At 34.7% G+C, this 27928-nt stretch overlaps 5 protein-coding genes across 17 annotated transcripts; all 5 read left to right on the forward strand.

Annotated features, from left to right (window-relative positions):
- Nucleotides 1–1619: 1619 nt before the first annotated feature.
- LOC111807647 (zinc finger protein 3-like) lies at nt 1620–2534 on the forward strand. Its single transcript, XM_023693455.1, has one exon. The coding sequence runs from the start codon at nt 1620–1622 to the stop codon at nt 2532–2534; it is 915 nt and encodes a 304-aa protein (XP_023549223.1).
- Nucleotides 2535–3845: 1311 nt separating this feature from the next.
- Nucleotides 3846–9121, forward strand: LOC111790086 (mediator of RNA polymerase II transcription subunit 15a-like). Of its 2 annotated transcripts, XM_023670898.1 has the most exons (8): nt 3846–4108; nt 4428–4523; nt 5334–5521; nt 5611–5889; nt 6825–7064; nt 7604–7680; nt 8335–8598; nt 9078–9121. In XM_023670898.1, the coding sequence occupies exons 1-7, from the start codon at nt 3949–3951 to the stop codon at nt 8549–8551; spliced, it is 1257 nt and encodes a 418-aa protein (XP_023526666.1). In that variant the 5' UTR covers nt 3846–3948; the 3' UTR covers nt 8552–8598; nt 9078–9121. The 2 variants fall into 2 exon arrangements, with proteins under 2 accessions (XP_023526666.1, XP_023526658.1); XM_023670890.1 differs by lacking the exon at nt 9078–9121 and having other exon boundaries at nt 8335–8934.
- An 868-nt stretch (nt 9122–9989) lies between these two features.
- LOC111776715 (pentatricopeptide repeat-containing protein At1g71420) lies at nt 9990–20257 on the forward strand. Of its 10 annotated transcripts, XM_023656065.1 has the most exons (13): nt 10002–10081; nt 13017–13485; nt 14566–14853; nt 15505–15559; nt 15893–15928; nt 16029–16073; nt 16301–16384; nt 16539–16622; nt 16761–16799; nt 17174–17273; nt 18171–18321; nt 19268–19389; nt 19956–20257. In XM_023656065.1, the coding sequence occupies exons 3-12, from the start codon at nt 14675–14677 to the stop codon at nt 19302–19304; spliced, it is 810 nt and encodes a 269-aa protein (XP_023511833.1). In that variant the 5' UTR covers nt 10002–10081; nt 13017–13485; nt 14566–14674; the 3' UTR covers nt 19305–19389; nt 19956–20257. The 10 variants fall into 10 exon arrangements, with proteins under 10 accessions (XP_023511817.1, XP_023511849.1, XP_023511841.1 ...); XM_023656049.1 differs by lacking the exon at nt 13017–13485 and having other exon boundaries at nt 9990–10081; XM_023656081.1 differs by lacking the exon at nt 13017–13485 and having other exon boundaries at nt 9990–10081; nt 16560–16622.
- Nucleotides 20258–21739: 1482 nt separating this feature from the next.
- LOC111798347 lies at nt 21740–25446 on the forward strand. 3 transcript variants are annotated; one of them, XM_023681438.1, is made up of 2 exons: nt 21740–21921; nt 23392–25446. In XM_023681438.1, exon 2 carries the CDS (start codon nt 23409–23411, stop codon nt 25278–25280), a length of 1872 nt encoding a protein of 623 aa, XP_023537206.1. In that variant the 5' UTR covers nt 21740–21921; nt 23392–23408; the 3' UTR covers nt 25281–25446. The 3 variants fall into 3 exon arrangements, with proteins under 3 accessions (XP_023537206.1, XP_023537196.1, XP_023537215.1); XM_023681428.1 differs by lacking the exon at nt 21740–21921 and adding an exon at nt 21928–22680; XM_023681447.1 differs by lacking the exon at nt 21740–21921 and adding an exon at nt 21928–22301.
- Nucleotides 25447–26069: 623 nt separating this feature from the next.
- LOC111810195 (protein ELC-like) lies at nt 26070–27928 on the forward strand. Its single transcript, XM_023696809.1, has one exon. The coding sequence runs from the start codon at nt 26314–26316 to the stop codon at nt 27580–27582; it is 1269 nt and encodes a 422-aa protein (XP_023552577.1). The 5' UTR covers nt 26070–26313; the 3' UTR covers nt 27583–27928.

Consider the following 27928-nt stretch of genomic DNA (forward strand, 5'->3'; position numbering starts at 1 on the left):
TGTACGTTTTAAATGCATTGTATAAAATTTAAATTAATTTAATTATAAGGTTAATTGAAGAAATTAAATAAAATAAATAAAAAACCCTAAGTGAGCAAGTAATCTAGTAACAGTGCATAGGGTTATGATTCCTATAATTTACCATAATTAGGGCTTTTTTCAATTAATATTACCTAATATATTGATAGGATAATTATCTAGTTTTACTTACTCGTACCATTTTAATCTTAAAATTCGAGCTCGACATTTTTATTACTATTCATATTTTCTTAACACCGTAAAAAATGTTGTTTATTAAGCTAAATAATTTTTTTTTATTACTTTCTTAGAAATATATATGGACATCAACATTTTCAAAAACATTATGTAATTAAAAAATTATATATATTTTTTCCACACAAAAAAAAAATCATATAATTAAGTTTTTAGAATATAAATGGAAAAAAGAAATAAAATAATGTTTGTATTAGGAAACTTGAAGATCATTACAACTGGCTAAGTGGATGCATAAATCTTAATTAGCGTTGAAAAATTAATTAAGATATTATTTTTAGAAAAAATATGGAAATTTTAGTAACTGCAAAAGTGAATAATTATAAACTTGGTTAAATCAATTTACCTAAAGGATTGGTTACAGAATCAAAGGGCAGAATAATTTAATGGGAAGCCAGCTATTTATGATAATTATGATAATTATTAATTATTAATTATTATTATTATTTAATTAATTAATTTTAATTAAGATCACTGTCTTTGAAAGTTCAAATTTGTATGCATGGCAAGGCTTAATTATGATAATAATGTTTGAGATATCATATATAATTTAAAACCAAAGAAATACAAATAAAATCATTTATTAAAATGTTTTTAAAAAATTTGGAAATTAAAAAAATTAAAACTAATTATTATTTTAAATCTCTAAATTTGTTCATATATATATATATATATATATATATATATATATATAAGATATTATTTACTATATAGTTTAAGAATTTATTAAATATTTTTAGAAATTAAAATTTATAATTTAATTCATGATTAGGACATAACTAAAATTTAAAAAAAAAAAAATCAGGAAAGAACCCTAAAAGTCATATGTTGTCCTTGTGTCGTTTAAGGAAATTAAATGTGTCTCCATGACAATATCCCTAATAATAATTAACAAAGGAACATGAACACACAATTTTTAAATTTTAAAAAATAAAATCTTAATTTTATCAATTTTGGAAAGTTTAATGAATGAGATGGGATGGTGTTTTATCTCATGCCTTCTTCAGATCAAACTCATGAATCATTTTCTTTACTGGCAGATTCTTTTTTTTTTTTTTTTTTTTTTTTTTTTTTTNAGTTTCGAAGTTTCATATAATAATTCATCTCAGCTCCATAGCTTTTCAAGAACAAATAATTTTAAAATTAAAAATAAAATACATATATATATGATTTTCATGGTAATTATTGCGACTCGAGATTTCTTACCTTAATTGCAAATCCATTACATTAATTTCAACCACAAATATAAACCCAATTCATTCCTTTCAATTTCTGTCACAAATTTGAGAGAAAGAAAAAAAAAAAATATATATATATATTTTTTGAAGGTTTTTTTTTGGTCGGCAATGGCGGAAACTGGTAAGGATGATCATAATTCCCCTTCTGAAGCTTCTAGTATCTCCGCCGCGTCCGACGGCGGAAGTGGCAGCCCGGTGACAATGAAGATGGAGATGATCGTTGCCGAGGAAATCAATGGTGGTGATCGGCAGTCGCAGGAGTCGAACTCACGGCTGCTGTTGGATCTTAAGCTTTCTAACAATGAAGAGTCCGGCGATGGCTCGCCGGAGATTTTGAATTCCAAGAGGATAGTGTCGTCGCCGCCGCCAGCGGCGGCGGCGACGGTGGATTCTTCTTCCTCTCAAGGTCATGCAAATGAATTATCCTCAAATTCAAAAGCTAGGGTTTTTTCATGCAACTTTTGTAAGAGGGAATTTTCCACATCCCAAGCCCTAGGTGGCCACCAAAATGCACACAAGCAAGAACGAGCCATGGCCAAGCGCCGCCAAGGAATGGAACTCGGTAGCGGCGACAATGTAGTCGGGCCACCGTACTTGACATCATACTATAATCCATATTCTGCCCTCTCGCCTCATCCACTCTACGGATCATCGCTTGGAAAATCACTTGGAATACGAATGGATTCAATGATTCACAAACCATCGTCGTACCGATGGCTTGGGTCACCAGCGTTGCAGTTTCATGGCAGAGTAGATAGTGGTTGGGCTTCTCGACCAGTGATTGTGACTAACAATAACAATAATTCAAAATTATCGACATTTGAAAGGCTGAAAATGGAGGGAATTCAAATTCATAATGGTGGATTTCGATTATCGACTGCAATGAATGCAGAATCGATACGACGATTTGATGAAGATAGACCAATTTCGATACCGAATTTGAATCTTTCAGAGTCGCCCGTGTTAAAAATGGATCACCACGTAGAAGACAGCGATGAAGTCGACTTAACTCTCAAGCTTTAATTTAGGGTTTAATCTTCATAATGTTGTGTTGGTTTTTCCTTTGCCAAAAAAGTTTTAATTTTATTGTAATTCCCTTTTTATTCTTCATGATTTATATAAATAAAAGTTAGCAACCTTAATTAATTACAATAAATTATTTAATAAAAAAATTAAATCTAAAAAAAAACTTAATATAAAATAACAAATTATGCACAATTTTTAATTTGTTTATTATTATTTTTTGTTAGATTATATTCCTTTTTTATATAACAAAATTTAAGATACGCAAAAGGATAAACATTCATTTAAAGACATGGACAAATTAAAGTAATTAATTTATTTTTTCCTAGCTCGATCTTCATTGATAATATTATTTTAATTAATTAATTTATTTCCTAATAATCATCGAAGTAATTAATCGTGTCATTAATTATATACTAAGATTATAATTAATAGTAATCTATTATCTGGCAAAAGATTTCCGGATTTTATTTAATATATTATCTATATTTATGTTTATTTTTACCCAAAATTTCTCATATTTTTATTGCCAATTGTATTTTATCTCTTCATTCTTTTCATGTTTCCTTTTATTTGAGCTGTTCATTGTTTTTTACTTTATTTTAATTTATCTATTTTTTGTAATTTTTATTTTATTTTTCTCACAAGCATTTCATGTCTAGGAACTATAAATCTTTTTTTTTTTTTTTTTTTTATAGTGGCCATTATTCATGTTTCAAACATATTTAAATTAATAAATATTTTTTCTTTTTTTATTTCCATATTTACAAGCGACAATAATTTTAATCATTCGCATATTTTGTATGGATGAATGAAATGATTGTGCAAATTCTAAATTTTGATTTAATTTGAACTCATTATATATATATAGATTTTTTACTTAATTTTTTTTTATTTAGTCTTTATACTTTTAATTTTATTAATTTTTTTCCATATTCTTTTAAAATATTTATTTCAGTACCTATATATATATTATAAAAACACCCTTTTGATTCCATAGTCAAAATTTAACACAAATTTGTACCTTAATATTATAAAAATTTGTTATTACATTTTAAGAAATATAGCAAATTCGTGTTAAAATTTAAATGAAAATAAACGGACAAATATGGTATAAAAATAAATAAAAGTTAAAAGTATGACCCGAAAGTCAAAACAGCAAATATTTATTATCAACTCGAGCATAGTGAAATTTATTTCTCCATATATATATACATACATACATATACATACATATATACATACATATATATATATAGATATATATATATATATATATTCGAATTTCAAAAACAAACAAAGTCAATTTGTTGGTTTTGGTCATGAATAATTCACAATGGGCGTTAGAAAGTGAAAAGTGTGACAGACGTTTGGATTTTGTACGGGTTGTTGTAATGGCGCGGATGTGAGCTGTATGCTCTCGAACAACCAATCTGTTCGTCCTCTTCCTTCTTTGTTTGCTTGCTCCTTAAGCATATCACTATATAATGCGCATGAAGATGAGGCAACTCGCCACCATTTCCGATCTCAATCAGTTTGGCTATGGAGGCTTTTCTTCTCGATATGCCCTAAAGGTATTTGTTTAATCGGTTTTTGTTGCGTTTTTTTTTGTTCTTTTTGCCTCAGTATCATCTCTCTGTCAATATCTCTGTAACGCCGGCGCTTGTCTCCGTTTTTTGTGGCATGTGAGTTGGATGATGGTTTTTTACTTCTTTTTTTTTTTTTTTTTTTTTTTTTTTTTTTTTTTTTTTTTTTTTTTTTTTTTTTTTTTTTNTTTTCTTACTTGTGATGGTGTGATGGTGAGTGAAAGTTACCCTACAGTGAAGTTGTGGAACTTCGATTGAATCACATTTTTTAGCTATGTCTTTATGATTGATTGTGTTGCATGTTCAGGTGAAAGGATCTTCGAGATCTATTTGGGCGATTTTTGGAAATTAGCTTACAGGAAGTGGAGGATAATGTTGCCTGGTTTACTTGAAAATGGAAGCGGTAAGGAATTGAGTACCGATTTCTGTTCCTTCAAAACAGTAAAATGAAATTGGATGGCTGTTGAAGTTTCTTTACATGAATGCCTCACTTAGTTATAACTCGATGAAGGCAATTGCTTAAGCCGGGTTTGATTATTATTTTTGTTCTTGGTTTTCTGTTTTCGAAATTAAGCCTATAAAGACTACTTACACTCATAGTTTTGTTACTTTTATCACCTACTTTCTGAAAACGTTTTAAAAACTAAGTCAATTTTTGAAAAATAATCAAAGTAGTTCTTAAATTTTGGCTTTGTTTTGAAATTTGATTTAGAATTCGAATGTGTTTAAAACAAAATGGTCATCGAATGGGGTATTAGTAGTAAAAGTTTTAGGTATCGAGAAATTTCAACTATATACTGTATTCATTCTTTGATCTGCTCAATTAAGTTTGTTCGCTGTGGAAAATTTTTGGAGAAATTGTTTTGAGTACGATGTCTTAGAAATGTTCCTTGTTCAGTAACTACTGGTTGTGACGTTTCTTGGTGGGTTATTGCAAAGAACAAGTTAACCAAGTCGAGGATTTCCAATTATTTTCTTGTATTATCCTGTTTACATTCTCAGCAACTTTTTTTCCTACTAAAGATATGTTTGGGAGTGGTTAAAAGTACTTTTGTCATTTTCATTTCAAAGCATGCCTTAAATTATCACTCCATAATTGTTTTTAAATGATTAAATGTATGTTTTGAAGTGATTTAGAAATGACATAAGTGATTTTAATCCTTTCTAAATCTCTCCCAAAAATGCCCTAAAGTTTTGCCATTGCTTTTGTTAGTTGACTTCGAGAAGGCTTTGGAGAATTTTCTCTACCCACCAATTGTAAATGATGCTGCCCAAGCAGAAAAGGCGTTCATCGTCTCCACCCCTGGAATGTCACCTTCATCCCTTTTGGAGGAGGTAACAGATTCAGATCGTGATAATGACAAGTGCTGTGTTACTCCTCTTCAACGTTTGATTAAGATGGTTCGTTGGAAAAGGTTTTTCAGTTTCATTTCTCTTAAGAACAAATTTTTATGTACATCATAGAAATGCTGTTCTTGGCTCAATCTCAGGTAAACGTAATGTCACCTAAAGCGTTAAGTGCTTCTGTTAGTGACATAGATTCTATTGTCTGTATGACTGATAGAGTACCTTCATCAGCGCCTCTTAACAAGTCAAAAGGTGCAGTTGGCATGGATTTGGCGGGCACCGTTGCATCTCGTCTGAGAAGAAAATGTTCAAGATTTGGAGGCACTAATGGATCAAGGAGAACAAGACACTACAGATGTTTGATGGATTGTGAAGGCTTTGACTTGAGTTCATTATTTACTCAAAGGTCAAGAATAACTGAGGTGAGTGGCCATATATTTGCTTCTTTTTTTGTCCCGTTAAATTTTTTTGTGGAGAATCGAATCATCAACCCTTGGGATGGTAATTGGTGTTTCATTCACTGAGTTATGTTGGATTAACGACTATCTATTTGGTTTATATCTATGATTTGAACTTGAAAGATAAAATTGCATGAGGGAACCAATAAGTGCTTTTCGCAAATGTGATCATGAACTGCCAATTAGTAATAACTGTGAGCTTAATTTTGATAAATTTTGTAAATATTCTATTTGATTAATTTGAAAAAATAAAGTGTGAAGCACTTTACTCATGAATGTGAAATTAACTTTACACCTCAAAAGTGATTAACAAGATCCATCGATGATAGTTTTGACCCGATCCTTTATTTTATTTGATACATCTTGACTGATGCATAGAATCGATATATGAAGGATAAAATGTATGAGAAATTATAATGTCTAAATTATATATACCATATTCTTTCAAAAGTTGCAATATTACTCTTGACCTTTCATTAACATTTCGAAACTATCCTTACTTAGAAATACTTTGGAATTTCGAATGGAAATGGGGGCTAAGAAAGGTGTGGCAATGACCTAGAACAATTCGGTGATTCAAACTTTCATTTTAGGTCACCTCTCACCGTTTCATACTCCAACTTCCATTCAAATTTTAAAGGAATTCTACTCCAAAGGTAGGGTTGAAACGTTTGTGAAAGATGAAGTGTAATATTGTAACTTTTGAAAGAATAAATGTATTTTAATAGAAAATTTTAGGGGGTAATTTTTATATTTCATTGTTATAATATCTTGAACACAATTAGTCTTGTAGGATCAAACAACTACTTTGTTCAATTTCAGATAGATATTCTTTATAAACTTCCTATTATTGACGACATATTTCTTTGATATTCTTTCAAATGCATATGTTAATATAGACTCCCAAACATTCGAATTGGCATGGGTTTTCATTGCCGGTGAAGCAATCTTTATTGGAAGAAATTAGGAGGATAAATGAGCAGCTGATTTATACAGAGGTGTCTATTTGTGACAAAGATATGGTAACGACGGATTCTGCAGCTACAATTGGCAGAAGTGAAGGGATCTTAGTCGAATGTTCTTTTGGTGCTGTGTGTACCCTTTCACATTTAATCTCACCCCAAACTTCAGCTGTTCAGGTACTTGAGCCAATTTATATTTAATATGATTTGTTATTTCAAATATTATTTTGGTTCATGTACTTTTAGCTTTGATTCATTTGGTACATGTATGTTTAAAATGTTTATTTTGGTACATGTACTTTCAACTTTAGTTCATTTTGGTCCTATACTTTTAAAAAGCGATCATTTTGGTCCCTTCATTTTCATTTTTATCCTTTTTTTAATCAAAATTTTGGCATTACACTTTGTAAATTTGTATTAAAGAGTTTCTTTAATCTTCTTAAAGTATAGCCATAAATTCATAAATTTGTATTAAAGAGTTTCAATTGTGTATAAAATTTTTGTTAAAACTTTGAAATGGAATCAAAATGGTCACTATTCAAAAGTACATTGACTAAAATAAGCGTTTTGAGTGCACATGGACCAGAATGAGCAAAAGTTGAAAGTAAATATTTTAAAAGTAAACCAAAACTAAAGGTAAAAGGACCAAATTTGTACTTAAACCTAGTATTAATTACTCCACTCCATCTTTATTATTTTATTCATATGATATGCAGTTGGCAATGCATCCCTTAAAGTTGCTTGTTCCCATAGGCTATCCGCACATTTCTCCAATATTCAAGATGGAAGCTTGGTAAGAGGATTTATCCTTTCTCCTATTTAATAGCAAGAATTCACTTATGATACCATCATATGATTTGAGCTTTTATACTTGAGGTTCTTATTTCCCTTTTGCAACATCCAATCCTTCATTTGATTTTGGCTTTGCTATTCATGCATTGTCGTCGAGTCGGGTCACGCTTAAATGATTATTAGATGAGCCTTTTTTGGTTGATATTGATTTTCTAGTTTATTAGATTCACATTTTTTTGCAACCTTATTAATTTATGGGAACCACAATGAATCAAAAGGGCGCGCACACAAGAATGTGGTATACATCTAAAGATCTTGAATTTGAGTTGGACAACTCTGTCGATTAGGAGAGCAAGGCTTAACTAGTTTGGTCGAGGGTATATATCTCATTTAACTGGTTGAGTTATGCTCCTATTGACGTTCATGAAGTGTTTTCAATTGGTACTTTCGCTCAAATGCATTGATCATTCGACTTTTCGGCTATAAAAGTTTATAAGCCCATTAAGACCACTTAATATGTCCATTGGAAAACACTTCTAATAGTTGTACGAGAACTTTACTCTGAATTCGTAGTTTATTGGACTTTCTATTCTCAAGAATCTCAAACCATAACACATTTCATCCTTTAACTTATAAATTCACTTCTTTTTTTCAGTCCAACAGGTTGCGAAGACCTTTCATTGCAGGCAAGGGAAAAGTTCAACATGTCTGTCCGAAGCCTTGCACATCCATTCTCTATAAGTGAAGTGGCCAGGACATGGGACATGTGTGCTCGAGACGTCATTTCGGAGTATGCTCGACAGAACGGAGGTGGCAGTTTTAGTTCAAAGTATGGCTCGTGGGAGGACTGTCTTCATACTGCTTGGTCATAACAAATAAGCATATAGCAACAACTGCCATTGAAGGATGGTTGTAATGGGTGAACTTCACTTCTCTAATCCTTTTATTTTAATGGCATTGAGAGAAAACTAAGTGAGAGACTTCATTTGAAATCTAATGGTTGGGTTTTGGGTTTGAGGGGTGAGGGAAGTTGCATCTCTTGCACATTTCGCTTCGGAAAAAGCCAAAAATCTTGTTAGGCTTGTAAAAAAAAAAAAAAAAAAAAAAAAAAAAAAAAAAAANAAAATGTGTTCATCAAATTAGGGTCTGAGAGAATTAGGTGTCCAGGATTCAATAGAAATTGAGCTGAGTCAGTCGTCGGATTTCTGTTCAAATTTTAGTTAAAATGTTTGTGGATGAGATATTTGTTATTTTCTTTGGCTATTGTTTTGGTAAATTATGTTTTCTACTAAAATATTTAAGATTTAAAGCACATAAGATAGGAAAGTTAAAACTTTTAAGCTTTGTATCATTGGATTTTTAAATTTTAAATCTAATTTTCAATTTCAATTTGTGAAGTACTCCTGGGATATTGAAGTAGTACCGTGAGGGAAGGGTGAAAAGAACCTCCATCGGAGAGTGAAATAGAACCTGAAACTCTAAGCTTTCAAGCAATGGGAAGAGACCAAGATTTTGACCACATACCTGTTGAAGAATGGGCCGGCGATTCATAGGCAGTGACTTGGTTAAGGGAACCCACCGGAGTCGTAGGCGAAGGACAAAATTAAGGAAGTAGGAACACACCAGAGTCATAGGCGAAGGACAAAATGGGAAGAAGTAGAAAAATATGTATTGGGTTTATTCAATCCAATTTTATGTTTTTAATCATGGATTATTTGGATGATTTAAAGTCTAGGATTTTATATAAGATTAAAATTATAAAATTTGATTAAACATATTTAAAATTCAATTAATTTTTTAAAATGAGACAGATTATATTTGTATGATATAGTAAATTTATTTTGTGACATTTTACAAATATTTGTTTGTTTATTACGATACTTGCTTGGAGCTGGTGGGTCCGGGTCATAGAAGCCTTAAACCCAAAAGGCTGTGTGCTGGCTGATAATGGGCCTAGTTCCTAGAAGCCCAACCCAAATTAAAACCAAAAAGGCCTTGCTTCGAGAAAGTGGGCCTAATTCCTAGAAGCCCAAACCAATTTAAACCCAAAAGGTCGGCCAGCCCACATCAACTCCTTGGGTCCCTCCCATTTCGTGCGGGGTGTTTTTGGAAAATGGCAACTATAATATTTAATATTTAATTGAATCTAAATATTACCAATAAAAAAAAAAAAATGGAATCGAGATTTCATGTTATTTTAATAATGTAAAAAAAATTAAATAAGGAAAGAAGAAAATAAAAAGATGAAATTTTTTAAAATGATAAATATATGATAAAAATTAAGCTTCCATTATTTTATTATTTTATACACTCCGACTTCCCCTTCGCGCTCTAACCAGTCCATCGCCTCTCTCTGTGGGCTCGCAAATCAATGCCGTTTTCTCTGCTAAAAATCTGTTAAGGTCTTCCTCCTCAACTCCACCAAATTCTTAAGTTTCTTTATTGTTTGCTTGCGACTCCATTTCTTCTTCACTTTCTTCGTATGCTGAGCTCATAACTACATTTATACAACTTTACGCACTTATTTCTTCAATGTTTATTCTTATGGATATGTATACTGTTTTCCCTCGTCTGCTAAACCTGAATGTTTTCATGTTGTAATCGGAATGAAGGGAAGAGCGTTTCAGAAGAACCCTTTTCTTTATTGAGTTTGAATTTTAAGTGGCTTATCGAGATAAGAGAATGTCAATGAGAAAAGGGTAATTTGTAGATTTATATTTGTGTTTGTGGAAGTGAAATTCTGGAGTGTTTCTTTGGAAGCTTATAAGTGGTTTCTTTTTTTCGTGATGTGTTGGTGAAAATTGAGGTGCTGAGTTTTTGTATTTTAAGTGTTTGATGAAATGCCTGAGTGGTACAATAATGTTCTATCTGTTTATTTAGGCTGATAGGTTCATTGACCTCATGAATCTCACGACAATTCATTTTCGATTTCTTGCCAAACGGAATTTGGTTTTGTACCCAAGTAAGTATGCTTTTGGTTCCCAACTTAGATTCTGGAGGTCGGGGGCAGAAGGCGATATCGTGTCTTTTAGGACAGAAGATTTTCGTCATGACTATCTATTTGGATCAAACGTGATTTCCACGCGTGGCCACCTTGGGCAGGCGCTTTCACTGTTCTACTCTAGACAGCCTCATTCCCTCCAGACCTATGCCTATCTGTTCCATGCTTGTGCACGCCTCCGCTGCCTCCGGGAAGGTGTGGAACTACACCGTTACATGATGTCCCTGGATCCCATGGGCTCATTTGATCTCTTTGTTACCAATCACCTTATCAACATGTACTGTAAATGTGGTCATTTAGACTATGCCTACCAATTATTCAATGAGATGCCTAGGAGAAACCTTGTCTCTTGGACTGTGCTTATCTCAGGACTTTCTCAGTATGGCCATGTGGATGAGTGCTTCCTTATATTTTCGAGAATGTTGGTAGATCACAGGCCAAATGAGTTTACAGTTGCAAGTTTGCTTACCTCGTTTGGTGACCATGATGGTGAGCGTGGGCGGCAGGTACATGGGTTTGCCTTGAAAAGGTCACTAGATGCTTTCGTTTATGTTGCAAATGCTCTTATTACCATGTATAGCAAGAATTACTTTAAAGGTGGTGCTTTTAATGACGGTAAAGATGATGCTTGGACTATGTTCAAGAGCATAGAAAATCCCAGCCTTATAACATGGAACTCGATGATTGCAGGGTTTTGTTTCCGAAAACATGGAAATCGAGCTGTCCATTTATTTATGCAAATGAATCATAAAGGAATTGGATTTGATCGTGCAACACTTTTAAGCACTTTGTCTTCCATAAGTCTCTGCAATTGGGATGAACTTGATCTCGGTTTGGGCTTTTGTCGTGAATTACACTGTCAAGCATTAAAAACTGCTTTCACATCAGAAGTTGAAATAATTACTGCATTGGTAAAAACTTATGCTGAACTTGGAGGGGACATTACGGATAGTTATAGGCTTTTTATTGAAGCAGGATATAATCGGGATATAGTTTTATGGACCAGCATCATGACAGCTTTTGTCGACCATGACCCTGGGAAAACACTTTCCCTTTTTCGTCAGTTCCGACAAGAAGGCTTAACTCCAGATGGACACACTTTTTCGATTGTATTAAAGGCTTGTGCTGGATTCCTAACAGAGAAGCATGCTTCAACATATCATTCACTGCTAATTAAATCTATGTCTGAGGATGACACTGTCCTTAACAATGCCTTGATTCATGCTTATGGGAGGTGTGGTTCAATTACTTCATCCAAGAAAGTATTCAATCAAATGAAACATCACGATTTGGTTTCTTGGAACACAATGATGAAGGTCTATGCTGTCCATGGCCAAGCTGAGATTGCTTTGCAGCTTTTTTCAAAGATGACTGTGCCACCTGATTCTACTACATTTGTCTCTCTTCTTTCAGCATGCAGCCATGCAGGGCTCGTGGAAGAAGGGACCAACCTTTTTAATTCAATTGCAAATTATGGACTTGTTTGCCAACTAGATCACTATGCTTGCATGGTTGACATTTTGGGGAGATCTGGTCGGATTCAAGAGGCTGAAGATTTTATAAGTAAAATGCCTATAGAACCTGATTATGTTATTTGGAGTTCATTCCTGGGATCATGTAAAAAGCATGGCGCAACACAATTGGCCAAATTAGCATCTGATAAATTGAAGGAGTTAGATCCTAGCAATTCCTTAGCTTATGTGCAAATGTCAAATCTATATTGCTTAAGTGGTAGCTTTTATGAAGCAGACTTAATTAGAATGGAAATGAAAGGGTCTAGAGTGAGAAAGGAACCTGGATTAAGTTGGGTAGAAATAGAAAATCAAGTACATGAGTTTGCATCTGGAGGTCGCCATCATCCAGAGAGGGAGGTAATATGCAATGAACTCGAAGAGCTCATTGGGAGGTTAAAGGAAATTGGTTATGTGCCCGAGACAAGCTTAGCGATCCATGATGTGGAACAAGAGCAAAAAGAGGAGCAGCTATATCATCATAGCGAGAAGCTGGCTTTGGTTTTTTCTGTAATGAATGATAACAACTTGGGTTGTGTCAGTACACCTATTAGGATTATGAAAAACATCCGAATTTGTGTAGATTGTCATAATTTCATGAAGTTAGCTTCAAGGCTACTTCAGAAGGAGATTGTCATTAGAGACTCTAATCGTTTTCATCATTTCATGGCTGGTTTATGCTCGTGCAATGATTACTGGTAGTCAATAGGCGTCAAACATTCAAATACCCAAGTATCCATCTGCATTCATTCATAATTTTTTACCTCCAATATGAATAGGATAAAGTTGTGTTCTACATTGACACTTGTATCAATAATCTCTCAGTTCCTTCAACAACTGAGCAGCAAACTTTAGGAGGTGAAGATGTGGTCGGTCCTGGTTCCTACTTCTTGTTGAAGTATGGTACCACAGTTTCTCAAGTACATACAAAAATTTGGTTCCATATGAAGGTTGTAGCCACAGTACCGAGTTGAACTGTAAGGGATACTTTAAAGCAGGTAATGGGTAGACTATTTGTTATCTGCAGGATAACATGCCTTTCTTTAGGTCAACCATGATGATTTACTCCTCCATGAAGGATAAGCAGTCATTTTCTTATTCAAGTATTGATCCTTGTCGAACATCAGAAAAGAGAAAAAGTCAAACCCCTGCAGCTTGTTATCATTTTTTTACGAAGAAAAAAGAGAAAAGAAAGAATAGAAAAGAACAAAAAAAACCAAGACAAGATGGATACAGGAAAGACTACCAATCATTATGCCTTTACAAATCTGCAACGAGAAGCTTCTCCATTTGAGTGAGTATAAATGACGAGACTACCAATCATTATGCACCTTCTAATTCATATTGTTTTTGTAATCATTGTCTTTATATTAACCAACTAGATTTCATCAGACCCTCGTTCTTTTGTCTTTAAGCAGACCTCCTCAAGTTTAGTTACTAATGTTTCTCGAATTCATAACATTTATGTAATTCCTTGAATTTCTTTTTGTTGTTGGCATTATTATTTTCTCCTGTGGAAAAAAAAAAAGATATATATGAATAAAATACTAGAAAAGAAGAAACGAAGGCAGTGTACTGCCAAATCTATCAGGCAGTGAAGCTATAGAAGCGTTGCCCCAATTGGTCTTCATTGGCTTGAAAAAATTTCAGTACAGTTATCTAAGAAACATGATTCAGAGGTGAGAAATGAGTAAGATATACTGAACCTTGAGCCTCTCAACTTTCTTTTCAAAGATTCAATCGTTGTGAACAATCCAAGTCCTCACAAGAGGCAACGTAATAGTGGCTTACTTACCAGACTCCCCTCATCTTCTGTCATGGAAAATAAGATACATGAACCTGTGGAAATATTGAAGAACATCTGGAAAAGAAGCCAAGATCATTGAACAAAAATCTCCACTTGAAGGGGGCAACAGAAATTTAGAACAACTTTTTGCTGAAAATTGTTTGCAAATTTCTGTAAGTTTGACATGATGTTAGATAAGGTCATGTACATATTTTTGCATAATTAGTTGTCCATAATCATTTTCACATGGCCCTTTGAATTTTGTACTTTATTTGCATTGTTTATTGTCTGATCGCTTTTTTCTGAAACAGTATTTTCTCTATTGTAATCCTCTCGTGCTACTTCACATTATTCTCATGGGCTGCATTCCTTGTGCCTAAATTCTTTGCTGGTTTCCATACGAGCATCTTTAGTTCAATCAATAAAAATGGATTGCAGAATTTTGTCCTCTGGTCCATTTCTCTTGACTTATAATTGTCATATCAGCTTTCATCTTACAAAAAACTTATTTGCTGTTAGTATTTCGTGTATCTTATTGTTCATCACCTTTCTTTTCCATTAACATTATAAATTTTTTCACTATGGTAGATATTCCCTTGAATCCACGACTGCTGAAGTGACATCCATCATCATCAGTGTATCTGATTGGCTGGAATAAAATACTTCTCTAACAACCAGAAGACTATATTTGAAGTACATGTTGGTTTCTAGGAGAATCAGCATGTGGTCTTTGCCTGCTATTGGGTGTTGGAACCCTTTCGCATTTGCTCGCTTTAGAGTTTCTTGTGCTTCTAGTCAGCTACCAGTTTCTCCCAAAGACAAGACCCTGAGAACAATTTACAATTCTGGAGTCATTGCTTGCCTTCGCGCTAGCAGGTAACCCATTTTTATGTAACATTTTCTGCATTTTAGAATATCGTGGTGCTGGATTCTCTTAAAACTCTCGGCTTCACAAGATCGAACTATTGGTTCTTGATGTCCAGCAGGTAAAGCCAATGTCCTCACTACTGTCAACGTATGTTTTACTGATTAGCTAATAAATGATAGCAAGGTCTGTTATCTATATAAACCATTTCCGTGATTATATTACTAAAAAATGTTAGATAGCACCAACCTTATGGTAACATACATTTTCATTGTTTTTTTAGATGTTGAGTTTCAATAGTTTGCAAAAGTAGATGCTCTCCTCAATTTTGGAAATCATTGCAGATGTTTTTTTTTAAATAGTAAAGAAACGCATTGAAATTGAAATGTGTAGGCTTAAATGAAGGAGCTCCCAACCTAGCCATTTCGTATAAAGGATAAGTTACAAAAGTGTTAATGATGTGGATCCAAAGAAAGGCATCAAAGTTGGCCAAACTTCCTGCGTCCTTCAGAGACCCCTCAATCATGCCTTCATGTTTTTTTCTCTAATATAAAAAAGTCTAGGCTGTCGAAGTTTATTAGTGTCAAGAAATTCAATATCATTTGTCTTGAGTTATCTAGAGCCTTGATGTGCACCTTAATTCTTTTTTAAATTCACTATAGTGCGGAGCTGGCAATGAGTGCTGCTTGTGCTGCGCTAAATGGTGGAGTATCAGTTGTGAGTGCTCTTAATTTGAAGTTTTCTTTGTTCATAATTAATCTGTAAATGAAAACTGTATTTGAATTGGCGATATGAGTAATATTCACGGATAGATTCAAATATTCTTTTGATGTATGATTTCTTATTGCTGGTCCTTTCTAAATGATCAATAGAATTTAAAAAGGTTCAAGAAGTTGCCCTTAAAATGCTTTTCTAAGTGGCAAGTGCATGAAAAATTATAACCAAAGTGACTAGAGCATCAACTTTATTCAACGAAACAGTTTTTTTCCCTTTCCTTCAAATGCATTGATTGATGGTTTCTAACTTATTTCCTCTTCTGTCGCTGTGCAGCTCGAGATTGTTATGTCGACACCAGGTGTGCTTGAGGTTGTTGTAGAGAATATTTTCCTTGACATTGTAGTTGTTATCATTGTAAGTATTTGTCATACTTTTATTTATTTTTTCTGTGTTATAAAATTTGAAACAGGTTCTACAACAGTTGCTGCAAGACTATCCTACAAGAACACTGGGAGTAATTATTTTCTTTGCTGTTTGTCCGTGTGATGATTTCTTAATGTTTGTAATATTTCCTTGCCAGACTTGGGTCAAAATTTGTGAAGCCTTTTCCCTTGAACCTTTGATGAGTTAAGATGAACTATATCTTTAATCTAAATGCTTATTAAAATGCAACTTGTCAGCCTCAAAAAAGATGGATGGTTACCTGTTGAACTCTTCTGAAGATTCCCAAATATTGTGCAGGTTGGGACCGTTCTTAATGTTAAGGATGCAAAGAATGCTGTCGAAGCTGGAGCCAAGTTTCTAATGAGTCCCACTATGGTGAAGGTAAGCATACATTTACTTTTGCTTATATGCCGCAGCGACCTTTACATGCATATGTTGAAACCTCTTTATCCCTTTTTCATGTTTTCTTTTTCTATTGTGATTTTTCGTTTTTGACTCCAACTAAAAGAGACTATGAAGATATTTCTCCTTTCAGATTATTTTTACTGATTCACAGGGTATCATGGATGATCTTGAAGGGGAATTCTTGTATATACCTGGTGTGATGACCCCGACAGAAGTAATTGAATAACACTTTTGGCCCCTTTCTAATTCTCAAGGATTCCTCCTTTTTACATATGAAATCATTGCTTCTGCCACAAAGAGTTTTTGAATTTTTTAAATTACCTTTGTAAGTAGTTATGTGTATACTTTACAGGTACTGACTGCATATGAAGCTGGCGCTCAGATTGTTAAAGTAAGTAAATTTCTTGTCTGATTTAGGGAGATCATTGATTTCTTGGAGTTCGTGGTTTATCGCAAGTGAAACAGGATTAAAATTATACTCATATACATTAAAAGAAAAAAACACAAATGTCCTGCATAAACATACTTTTCATTTCTTGATGCTTTTCTGTACAACTAATTCCCATGGAAAAATCTGAATGGGAATTACTGGATTGGTATACAATTATGAAGAATAAGAACAGAAAACTTATGCAAGTAATTTATATTGCTGTGTTCTTGAGTGCTTACAATTTTTCTTTTGCTTGCAAGGTTTTGACATCAAAATATGGTTCTACCCTTATCATTTTTTATGGATTCATTTTGATTTTTAATCTTGAAAAGTAGGTTTATCCAGTTTCTGCATTAGGTGGTATCAAATATATATCAGCCCTCAAGAAGCCATTTCCTCATATCTCAATGGTTGCTTCTCAAGGCATAACTATTGGTCAGTACTCAACTTTAACTCTTTGCTCCTAAGCTCCAACTCATACTTGTTTTTGTATTAGCATCTAGTTAACTCTACCGATATGCATTCTTTATCTTTTTAGATTCATTGAATCAAATGGATTAAGCAAATATCTGATTGGTAGATTTATTTTTTAAAACTGTTTTTGAATTCTGTGATCCAAATTCTTGTGAAAAATAACATTTTTGTATTTTTAATGTATTCTAATTTTGAATTTGAAATTTAAAAGAATGAAATTAAATTGTGAAACGAAAAAACATAATAAATATAGTATTTCATGCTATAAACTCATTTCTTTTGTTAAATTAAAATATTTATAATATAATATTTTATAAATGATATGATATTGAATAATAATTATTCTAAATTTATAACATGAAATATGTTCTTAATAATAGTTGAAATTCAACTTAATGTTTAGTTGGTAACTACAACTATTTTGATGGTTTATAAATATTTCTTTAAGCATATCTTGAGTAATTAATTTAATTGTTATACTTTACCTAATTCTACTACCAAACATATATAAAAAACACTACAAACATGAAATAAAATTTTGATGGAATCTCTTGTTTTCAATTTTTTTTTTTTAAAAATTACGAACCATACGCACCCTTATGTTCAAACACTCTGACTAAGAAGATTGCAAAAGTAGCATAAGATGGCTGTTATATTATAACTTGTGTTCTTTCTTAAATTGGTTGAGGTTATCTTGAAACAAAGTAATTCAGAGCTTGTGTTCGTGTGTCGCGTTTTTCATTTTTCAGTTCACTGTTTCTGTTTTCTGGGCTAGTCAGTTCTTAGAAATTATTTTTACCAGTTTGATATAACTTGAGCTGATTCTGAGATTCATTTGTTACTTCTAAATTTGTACAGAATCTACTGGGGACTACATTAGAGAAGGAGCATCTTCGGTAGTTTTATCTGATGCAATATTTAACAAGGAGTTTATGAAGCAAAAGAACTTTGATGGAATATCTCAACTTTCTAAGTTGGCTGCTTCCCGGGCGATGGAAGCTTTAGAATGGTGAGGACTTCTAGTATCCATGCCTACTACGAAAAATATTTCAGATTAGTGCTTGTATCTGATGGACAGTTTGCCAATCGCCTCTTATTTGTCCAATTCTGTCTGTAGTCTTTCTTTTTTATAGCTTCTTCGGTTCATATTTGTTTGCTGGATGCGTTAGTTGTGAGATCCCACATTGGTTGGGGAGTAAAATAAAACATTCTTTATAAGAGTGTGGAAACCTTCCCCTAGCAGACGCGTTTTAAAAACCTTGAGGGAAAGCCCAAAGAAGACAATATTTGCTAGCGGTGGGCTTGGGCGGTTACAAATGGTATAGGAGCCAAACACTGGGCGATGTACCAGCGAGGAGGATGAGCCTCGAAGAGGAGGTGAACATGAGGCGGTGTGTCAGCAAGGACGTTGGGTCCTGAAGGGCGGTGGATTGAGGGGTCCTGAAGGGCGGTGGATTGAGGGGTCCCACATCGATTAGAGAAGATAACGAGTGCCGGCGAGAACATTGGGCCCTGAAAGGAGGTGGATTGTGAGATCCCACGTTGGTTGGGGAGGAGAACGCAACATTCTTTATAAGGGTGTGGAAACCTTCCCCTAGCAGACGCGTTTTGGAAAGCCCGAAAGAAAATTCCAAAGAGGACAATATCTGCTAGGCGTAGGTTTAGGCCGCTCCATTAGTAACCTCAATTTTAATATCTTCTTATAATTGAAGCATGGAGGCCTACTACTTGCATTATGCTCATACCCACCCCATTCATCCCGGGAGAACAATGGTTTTAAATTATTAAGCTTTCGTTGGGAATTCGGAACCAAAGACTTAAGAAAGCATCCTCCAATATCTCAAACCCTTCATCAAATCAGAACCCCTTGGATGCCTCTCACTTCAAATCAGTAAATAATTAGCAAAGTGGCCTTTATTTGCTTCATATCCTTCAACTGTTTTATGTCATTACAGGAAGCAGCAGTCATCGTTGAATGAATCATGTCACTAGTAGCCAATTGCCCTTTCTTTGTGCTTGGAGCTAGTCTCAGATGTAGTACAGAAGCTTTCAACTCTTGTAAAGGTGAAAAATCAAGGTAAAAACCTATGCACTTGTCTTCAGTTCATGATAAAAAAAATTGATTTGTATGCGGCCACTGCTTAGAAATGAAATACTTCATGTAGTGAATCGTCCAGTATTTCGTGTAACTATTTTCTTGTTGAAAATTAAGTTTGGTTCCTCGTACTTGTGCATAGAAAAACATGAAAAATGGCCTGGTTTGTTGAGCGCTTATGTAACATGTTATGACGTGGTGATGTTTTTTTCCTATGATTTAACAAGAAAAAGAATATTGTTTACTCTAACGGAACAAATCTAGTTCAATCTTTAAATTCATCCCATTAAATCTCAACCTTATAGTAGTAATGAAAATACCTCCATGGACTGATCGAGTTACCAATTACTTACAAATTTTTGACTCGGAAACATTTCTGTTAAGTTATACTATTTTTTTGGTGCTAGTTTTACTGTTGCTACTTTAGTTGTATTACTGCTATGACTTTATACTGCAATGACTTTTTGAATATCTTGTTGATTAAATACGGTTTTGATGAGCCATTAATCTTGCTACCTATTAACGAAAGTTGTTCGTTAATACCGTAGGGTTCAACTTGATGACGTTAAAAGCTTAAGGTCGTTGAACGGATGATACAACTTGCAACTCTAGCAAGGAGCATCAAAGTAGCTAGAGGTTAGTTCGGCCTATTCAATAGCGTTCTTAAAAATAATTAAGGTCTCGACTCGTATAAGATTATAGATGATTTCTTTTTCTATATTTAATACTGTATTTTCCCTTCTCTCGTCTTGAATAATTTGGATGCCTCTTCTAATAGAGGTTAATTTGTTTAAATCTTGAGCCAATAGAGTTATGCATATAGGGGAAAAAAATATCAATTTCATATCCATTAATTACATATTTTCTTTATGTGTTGGCAATTAACTTGTTGCCTAATTTTAACTCAAGATTGTGACACCCTTTCCAAATTTGCTCCTCCATCTTTTGATTATGCGTATAAAAAATGAACCTTCAAAATAGACGAAGAATGATAGCGGGTGGGTAGGATTTGGATCCATTTGAATAGTCGTTGGACGTTGTTAAATTCAAAGGTCATCTACCCAATAGTGTAATAGGTCTGAATGTCTAGCATGAACCAACCTTCCGTCTTTTCTCGAGAATTCATACATCTATTATCAATATATGGACAATTATCTCTTGAATTAGAATCGATAAGGAAAGAAAAAGTAGACGAACATAAAATTCAACAGAAAAATATGAAAAGAATATGACATGCCAAAGAAGTTTTAGACTTTTATTTTTATTTAATTTCTTCATAAATTTTTTTAAATATTGTATAAAAACGTCACGCTTTTTTAAAATAAATTTATTAGATATATTTTAAAGTTTAGTTATTTAATTTGATATAACGTGTAATTTAATCTAATTTTTTACAACTCATTTATTAAAAATTAATCAAGTATAAACCAAGTAACGTGATATGCCAACCAATTGCTTCAAAGATGGAAAGTTCAACATTTTTTTTTCTCACAGAACTTTCAAAATATTAATTTTATTTAATTAAAAGGGCTTAAAAGTCATTAAAAATATTAAATTAAAACTTTTAAAATAATAAAGCATTAAAAAAATTTTAAAAGAGGATCTAGGTGGCAATGCATGGGAACATCCTACGGCGGATTAAAGGGGAAGATTGGTCGGCTGCGATTCTTACCCCAAACTCGCAGCCCCTAAAACCGCCGTCGAACTCGGAAGCTTCCAGACATTTTTTATTTTTTATTTTATTAAAAAAACATAATAGCCATTTTTTTAAATATTGAATTATGTTTAAATCGGTAATTAATTACCAAATTTATTGTGTTATAATTGTATATATATTTCTGGAAAAATGTTCTAAAAAGAAAAATACAATGATTAGGTTCATATTGACTTTTTATAAACGTTTTTTTTATAGTTTTTTTTTTTCTAAAATTATTCTTAATATTTTTCTAGAATTATTTAACATTTTAAATAATTTTGAGATTTTATCATTTTTTTTTTTTTGACAGGGTTACTAAAATATTTATTTATAATTCAATTTATCTTAAAAAATTTACATTTCAAAAACTTAAAAATGATTTTTTAAAAATTAATAATGAATTCTAGTGATTCATCATATTTTTTCAAAAAAAAGAAAAAAATGCAATTAAAAATGTATGAATGTCAAACCGACATTTAAATCCAGACGCCACCGTTGTGTCTCACACTTGTGAAAACTGAGCCAGAAAATTGGTTTATTTATTTAATTATTTTTATTATTGAAAGAGGGGAAGAAAAAAAAAGAAAAAAAGAAAAAAAGAAATGAAAAAGAAAGAAGAAGAAGAAGAGAGAGAGAGAAGAAGAAGAACGTGAAAACAGTAAACGAGAGGAAAGAAAACAGAAAGGGACAAAGAAAGGTCGAGAGGCTTCTAAAAGGGAGAAAGGACAACGAAGGCGACCTCATAGCGGTTGTCGTCATCGCCATTTTTCGATCTCTCAACCTCTTCATCTTCCTCCTTCTCTCAATTCTCTTAACTGGTCAGTTTCTAGATCTCTGTTTCAATCTTCTGTTTTCATCTCTTTCTCACATTGCTTCTTTGCGATCGTGTTTGGATGCTTATGAATTCGGTGTTTCTTTCTTGATTTTGGGGTTTGGTTGTGCTTTTTTTTTTTTTTTGGGGGGGGTTTTTGTGGATTTGGAGTGAAGAATGGAGATCTCTTGCTGCGGCTTGGTTTTTGGTTTCTTTGTTAGGTTCCATTGATAGGGGTTTTGGACAAATTTCTGTTTCTCTGCGCTGGAGATCGTGAACGTGGATTGTTGGATCTGTTGTGGTTATGTTTTGGAGGGAAATGGTTTCGTTTGTTAGTTTGATTCAATTTTTTTCCTGAATTCTTCTTGTTGTTTCTCTTCAAATGAGGTATGATTTTGGAATGTGACCGGTTGGTTAATGTCTTCAGTTTCTCCGCTTCTATGTTTGTATACGAGTTTCCTCAATTGTTTGATCCTTGTTGATCTAGGTCTTCTTCCTCTTTTGTTTCTGATTTCTTCATTCTTGGATTTGGAGTTCGTTTTTGGTGGAAAATCCATAAGCGCACCCTACGAAAATATGTTCTAATTTGAAGATATATTGGCTGGCGAAACACACTTTCAACATTTTTAAATCGCAGTTGGCAATTCTTGTCACTTTCCCTATTTTGTAAAAGCTATCAAAACTGTTGTGGAGTTTGGATGTCGAGGAAATATTTGAATTTCTTAGATGCAGGGAAAAGATGTTAAGTCAATGACATGCATTATTCGTAAGTCATTTGTTGTATGTATATTTTGAAACTGATCACGTTTCATCACATTCAATATAGTAACTATAAGCTTTGGAGTTCATCCTTTTTCCTTTTGAATCGAATATTCTGTTTCTGAGTTTTGATCCACGAGTGAAGAATAGTTTGTGAGGTTTATCCATATGGAAATGTTACTTTTCTCACCTCCCCATTTCCTTCAATGCTGAAGGTTAGTAATTGGGTCTGCGAAATCTTCCATAGTGACATTCGTTTAGATTGAAAGAGAGATGCCATAATCATTTATCTCTACTTTTCTTGCAAAAACGGGCTTCCCAAAAAGCCAGCCCGGGGCCGGGGAGGTCGTCTTTCTTTCCAGTCGCCATACGTGCGATTGCATGTCTCTCATGAATCTTAGGCTGCACACACAGAATACTATATGTGAAGTAAATGGCGATAATGTCAAGCTAGTTTTCTTTAGAATTCCCAAGAAGTTGCATAACTAGCTTGGTTACATCTTTGAGAACATCAGTTGTTGCATTTGAATTCTCTTATTTAATATATATTATCACTGCATTCCTTACTTTATTGAAATATTTTTGGCTCTTCTAACACAATGAATGTGAAAAGGTCTTTGTTTTCCTTATTTATACAATCAATTTGCAAATGTAATTATATGTCTTGCACTGGTTATTGTTAGCTGAAGGATTGATTCCCAATGTCTTTTGTCAATAGTTACTTAATCTTGGAAGATGCCGGTGTCAAAATCCAAGTCCGCCTCCAAGGATAAGCCTTCTGCTAGGGCTGCTGCCAAGAAACAGCTGAAGGCTTCAAAAAACTCTGCTTCTAAAAATTCAAACAGGAGTTCAGCAGCAACTACTGCTCACAATCCAGTTGATGAATTGGTTCATACAGTCGAGATATCATCAACACTAACCGCAGCTTCGCTGCATTCGGACAATGGTCACTTCCAGAATATGGAAGATACAGATGACCACTCGAGCAGCCCACGTGGTACAGCATCTGATTTTGATCTGTCTTCCAACAATGGTAGCTGCTCTGGTGAGTCGGAGGACCCAAAAGAGAAGACAGTTGATTCTTCAAACCATCAGGAGAGGGCATCTGGATGTGACCATGAAAAGCGGGAGAAGATTCGTCTAAAAAATGAGAAGAAACACCAGAGACAGAAAGAGAAACGTGCTCAGGAGTTACATGAACGATGCAAGGGTTATCTAATGTCCAGAAAGCTCGAAGCTCTCTCTCAGCAACTAGTTACTATGGGGTTCTCTCCTGAAAGAGCTACCATGGCACTGATGTTAAACGAGGGTAAGCTAGAGGAATCAGTCTCCTGGCTCTTTGAAGGAAACGAGGAAGAAGCCCGTAACAAGGATACTGCAAATTCTACAAGTGTGGGTAACTTGAAGATTGATATTAGCAGTGAACTAGCTCATATTTCAGCTCTTGAAGCGCGATACAAATTCTCAAAGCAAGAGGTTGAAAGAGCTGTGGTTGCTTGTGGAGGTGATCTGGGTAAGGCAGAAGGTATGTTAAGAGACCAAAAGCAGAAAGAATCTGTCAGTCAGTCGAGTCACGATGTAGTTGGTGAAACAAAATGTATGACAAGAGCTCAAGAAATGCCTGGCTCTGCATCTGTCTTTGCAGTGCAATCGAACAAAAATGATCGAGAGTCTAGCTGTAATAGTGCTGTAATTACAGTACCAGCATGGTTAGAAGCAGGCAATAGAAGTATACAGCAGTCCTCGAAGACGACTAATCCACCGAGGCTGCTAAGGGGAGGGGAGAAGAGATGGCCTGCTGTAGGATCAGGCCTTTCTTCATCAACTTCGACACCTCCATTGCCTGTAGTTCATCATTCACATGTAAAGGCAGAGGCTCAAATCGGTGTTTCTAAAAGCGAGGCGATCAATCTTCGGCGAGAGATACAAGAGCAGCCAGTAGAGCCAGTTTTTATGCAGCAGCCTCAACCCGTAAATGGGTTGCAGAACGCTGTCTCCAGTTCCATGCTTCCTGGAACGACTCCATGGTATTCGAACAATGCTCCGACCATCAAAAATGTCATTTCAAGTGACACATTGCTGCACAACAATAGCACGATGAGCCTTGGGTCCGAACATAGAAAGCTGGAGCAGATCTACCATCAGGCTATCCATAATCAACCACAATTCATGTCTGGGTTAGATATTACATGGGCGAAAGAGAACGCGCCTTTGTCGCACTCGTCTCCTTCCGATGCGCAAAGTTTGTGGAGAGCTGGTGGTGGAACTCTATCCTCATTTGCAGTCCCCTCTAATTATGGATTAAGTTCCAACCTCAGCCAAGGCTCACCAGTACAAACATCTGGGTTATTGTCACAAATGGACTGGAATATCGGGGGGTTGATGCCGTATTGCGATTACAACAGAATAGACTGGACTCTGCATAGCCCGAGTTCCCGATTGAGCGAGTCGGCTCCGTTGAGGAATAGTTCTGGAAGGAGGGTGCAGGGTGGGGGAGGTGTAAAAGATATGTCACCTTCAGGTGGATTGCGCGATTGGACCTCACCTTTTGCAGGAAATGACCTGTTCAGTGCCCCCAGGCAGCTTGTTACATCACCATTTCCTTAGTTTAAGTGTAAAAACGTGTGCCTGATCATCGTTACTATGCCCTTCTCTGTTGTTTGTTTGTAGCTTGCCAAATCAAAGATGCACCTCAACTAGTGTGACTAATAATCTTATTGTCTTTCTCCTGCGCCTTCAATGTTATCTTTATCAGCTGCCTGCCTAGTTTTAATATAGATTTTAAATTTTAAAGAACCGCCATTTCTTTTACTCAACTGGTTAAGTCGTTTGTCGGTCATAAGTCAACTGGTTAAAGTTACTCGTCGATCATAAGTCAACTGGTTAAAGTTATTCGTCGATCATAAGTTAACGGGTTAAAGTTACGTTAAAGTTATTCGTTGATCATAAATCAACGGTTACTGGTTGAACTTAAACGGTTACTGGTTGAACTTAAAAAGAAAAGAAAAAATATATATTTATATTTATATTTAATTATGAATTAATTTGTAGCTAAATAGTTGGATTGATTTCATTCAAATTCAATTCAAAAAACTAAGTTAATTATTTTTAAACAATTCTAGTATCTTTTGACAAATTCAAAAAAAATTAAAATTTAATTGATCTAAATTTTATATTCATAAAATCTTCAATATCTGATTTGTTAGTACGTTATGTTTAAAAAATATATATAAAAGTAGGGAGTAAATTTTAAAAGTTAAAAAATGAAATAGATAAAAAAAAAATTAAAATATTAAACTAAATTGATTATTTAAAAGAAATTCATTTATTATTTAACCTAATTTGAAGGAAGCCCCATTTCATTTTCTCTTCTTCTTTTTTAATTTTTTTATTTATTTTTTTTAATTTTTTCCATTTTCTTCCTCGCTAAGACTCGCGCCTTCTCGATCTCTCTCTCTCTCTCTCTCTCTCTCTCTCTCTCCGTTTTCGCGTATCATTTTCGTTTGTGATTGTAAAATTCCCAATTACCAATTCCCCGAAGCTCTCCGACATTTCTCTACCATTTCCGGCAATCAGATCCTTTAGATCAATCGAAGGATCACAAACAGTTACCAAAATTGGAATCGTCAATCTCTATGCTATGGTACCGTCGCCGTCTCACTCCGATCCCTTGCCGCCGAATCCTCAGATAATCCAGCAGTTCCTCAGCTCCGTCCTCTCTCAGCGCGGCCCTTCCGCGCTCCCCTACTCCGAAGACACCAAGTGGCTGATCCGCCAGCACTTGGTTTCCCTCACCACCGCCTTCCCGTCTTTGGTCCCTCGTACTGCAACTTTCACGCATAACGATGGCCGATCCATCAACCTTCTGCAATCCGACGGCACCGTTCCCATGTCCTTCCAAGGTGTTACCTACAACATTCCGGTTGTTATTTGGCTCATGGAGTCGTATCCTAGGCACCCCCCTTGCGTTTACGTGAACCCAACTCGGGATATGATCATCAAGCGCTCCCATCCTCATGTTAATCCCTCCGGTATGGTCTCGATCCCTTATTTGCAAAATTGGATTTATCCGAGCTCTAATTTGGTTGAATTGGTTCGTAATTTGAGCGTTATGTTCGGTCGCGACCCTCCACTTTATTCTCAACGGAGGCCGAATCCTAACCCTAGCCCTAGCCCTAGCCCTTCTCCGAGTCCTAGTTCTAGTTTTGGGCGTAATAGTGCGAATTCTTCGATTGCTTCAAATATGGGGGCTGCTGCTTTCCCACGCCCTGGAATTCCGCCGAGGGCTTACCCGCCGTCGCCCTATGGTAGTGGTAATGATGTTGCTTCTGTCGCGCGTCTACAGCCTCATACGGAGGATCCCAATGAAGTTTTCAAACGAAATGCTATTAGTAAGCTTGTGGAGATGGTGCATAGCGATATTGTGGGGATAAGAAAGACTAGGGAGGCTGAGATGGAAGGTCTTTTTGGTGCACAGGGAGTGTTGAGACAGAGGCAGGAGGAGCTAGACAAAGGTTTGAAAGAGATGCAAGATGAGAAGGAGGGTTTAGAGCAGAAACTACAGATGGTTTTGATGAATGCCGATGTTTTGGAAGCTTGGTTGAGGGACAACGAGGGTAAGATTAGCAGTGATTTCCAAGCGGATGACGCATTTGAATGTGTCGATGTGCTTTCAAAGCAAATGCTCGAGTGTACTGCCTCGGATTTGGCAATAGAAGACGTTATATATTCATTGGATAAGGCTGTGCAGGATGGGGCGATACAATTCGATCAGTACTTGAGGAATGTGAGGTTGTTGTCAAGGGAACAGTTTTTTCACCGCGCTACTGCTGCCAAAGTCAGGGCATCTCAATTGCAAACTCAAGTTGCTAACATGGCTTCCCGGATTTCTCAATATACTAATGGCTGAAATATTGTGGCAATTTTTCCCTTCAGCCCTGTTGCCTTGATATGGTGCACAGCTATGCACTGCTTGATTTCTGCTATTTGGACGGCCTTCAAAGGGTACTACTGGATGGTTAGAATTTTGTGAATTTTGCCCTTTTTTAATTCTCCATTTCAAATATGTTCACGCATTTCACCGTTGGAGGGGTATGGGTATTGGAAAGATATATGTACCAAAGAATAATATTTGTGTCAAAATCATTTGTCTTCTACAATATGATGTGAATGATAGTATTTTTTTTTCATAATTGGGGTAAGGAATTTGATCTTTACAATTTCTCTGGGTTTGATTATTTAGATCTATTGATTTA

Source organism: Cucurbita pepo, chromosome LG01, assembly GCF_002806865.2.
Source record: "Cucurbita pepo subsp. pepo cultivar mu-cu-16 chromosome LG01, ASM280686v2, whole genome shotgun sequence".
Lineage (NCBI taxonomy): Eukaryota > Viridiplantae > Streptophyta > Magnoliopsida > Cucurbitales > Cucurbitaceae > Cucurbita > Cucurbita pepo.

Bases quoted from the DNA above. Each gene is read 5' to 3' on its own strand.
- LOC111807647 (XM_023693455.1), top strand. From the start codon at position 1,620: ATGGCGGAAACTGGTAAGGATGATCATAATTCCCCTTCTGAAGCTTCT.
- LOC111790086 (XM_023670898.1), top strand. From the start codon at position 3,949: ATGCTCTCGAACAACCAATCTGTTCGTCCTCTTCCTTCTTTGTTTGCT. The intron at 5,890-6,824 runs GTGAGTGGCCAT...ATGTTAATATAG, and splicing joins AAAGGTCAAGAATAACTGAG to ACTCCCAAACATTCGAATTG. The intron at 7,065-7,603 runs GTACTTGAGCCA...TATGATATGCAG, and splicing joins CCCAAACTTCAGCTGTTCAG to TTGGCAATGCATCCCTTAAA.
- LOC111776715 (XM_023656040.1), top strand. From the start codon at position 10,581: ATGAATCTCACGACAATTCATTTTCGATTTCTTGCCAAACGGAATTTG.
- LOC111798347 (XM_023681438.1), top strand. From the start codon at position 23,409: ATGCCGGTGTCAAAATCCAAGTCCGCCTCCAAGGATAAGCCTTCTGCT.
- LOC111810195 (XM_023696809.1), top strand. From the start codon at position 26,314: ATGGTACCGTCGCCGTCTCACTCCGATCCCTTGCCGCCGAATCCTCAG.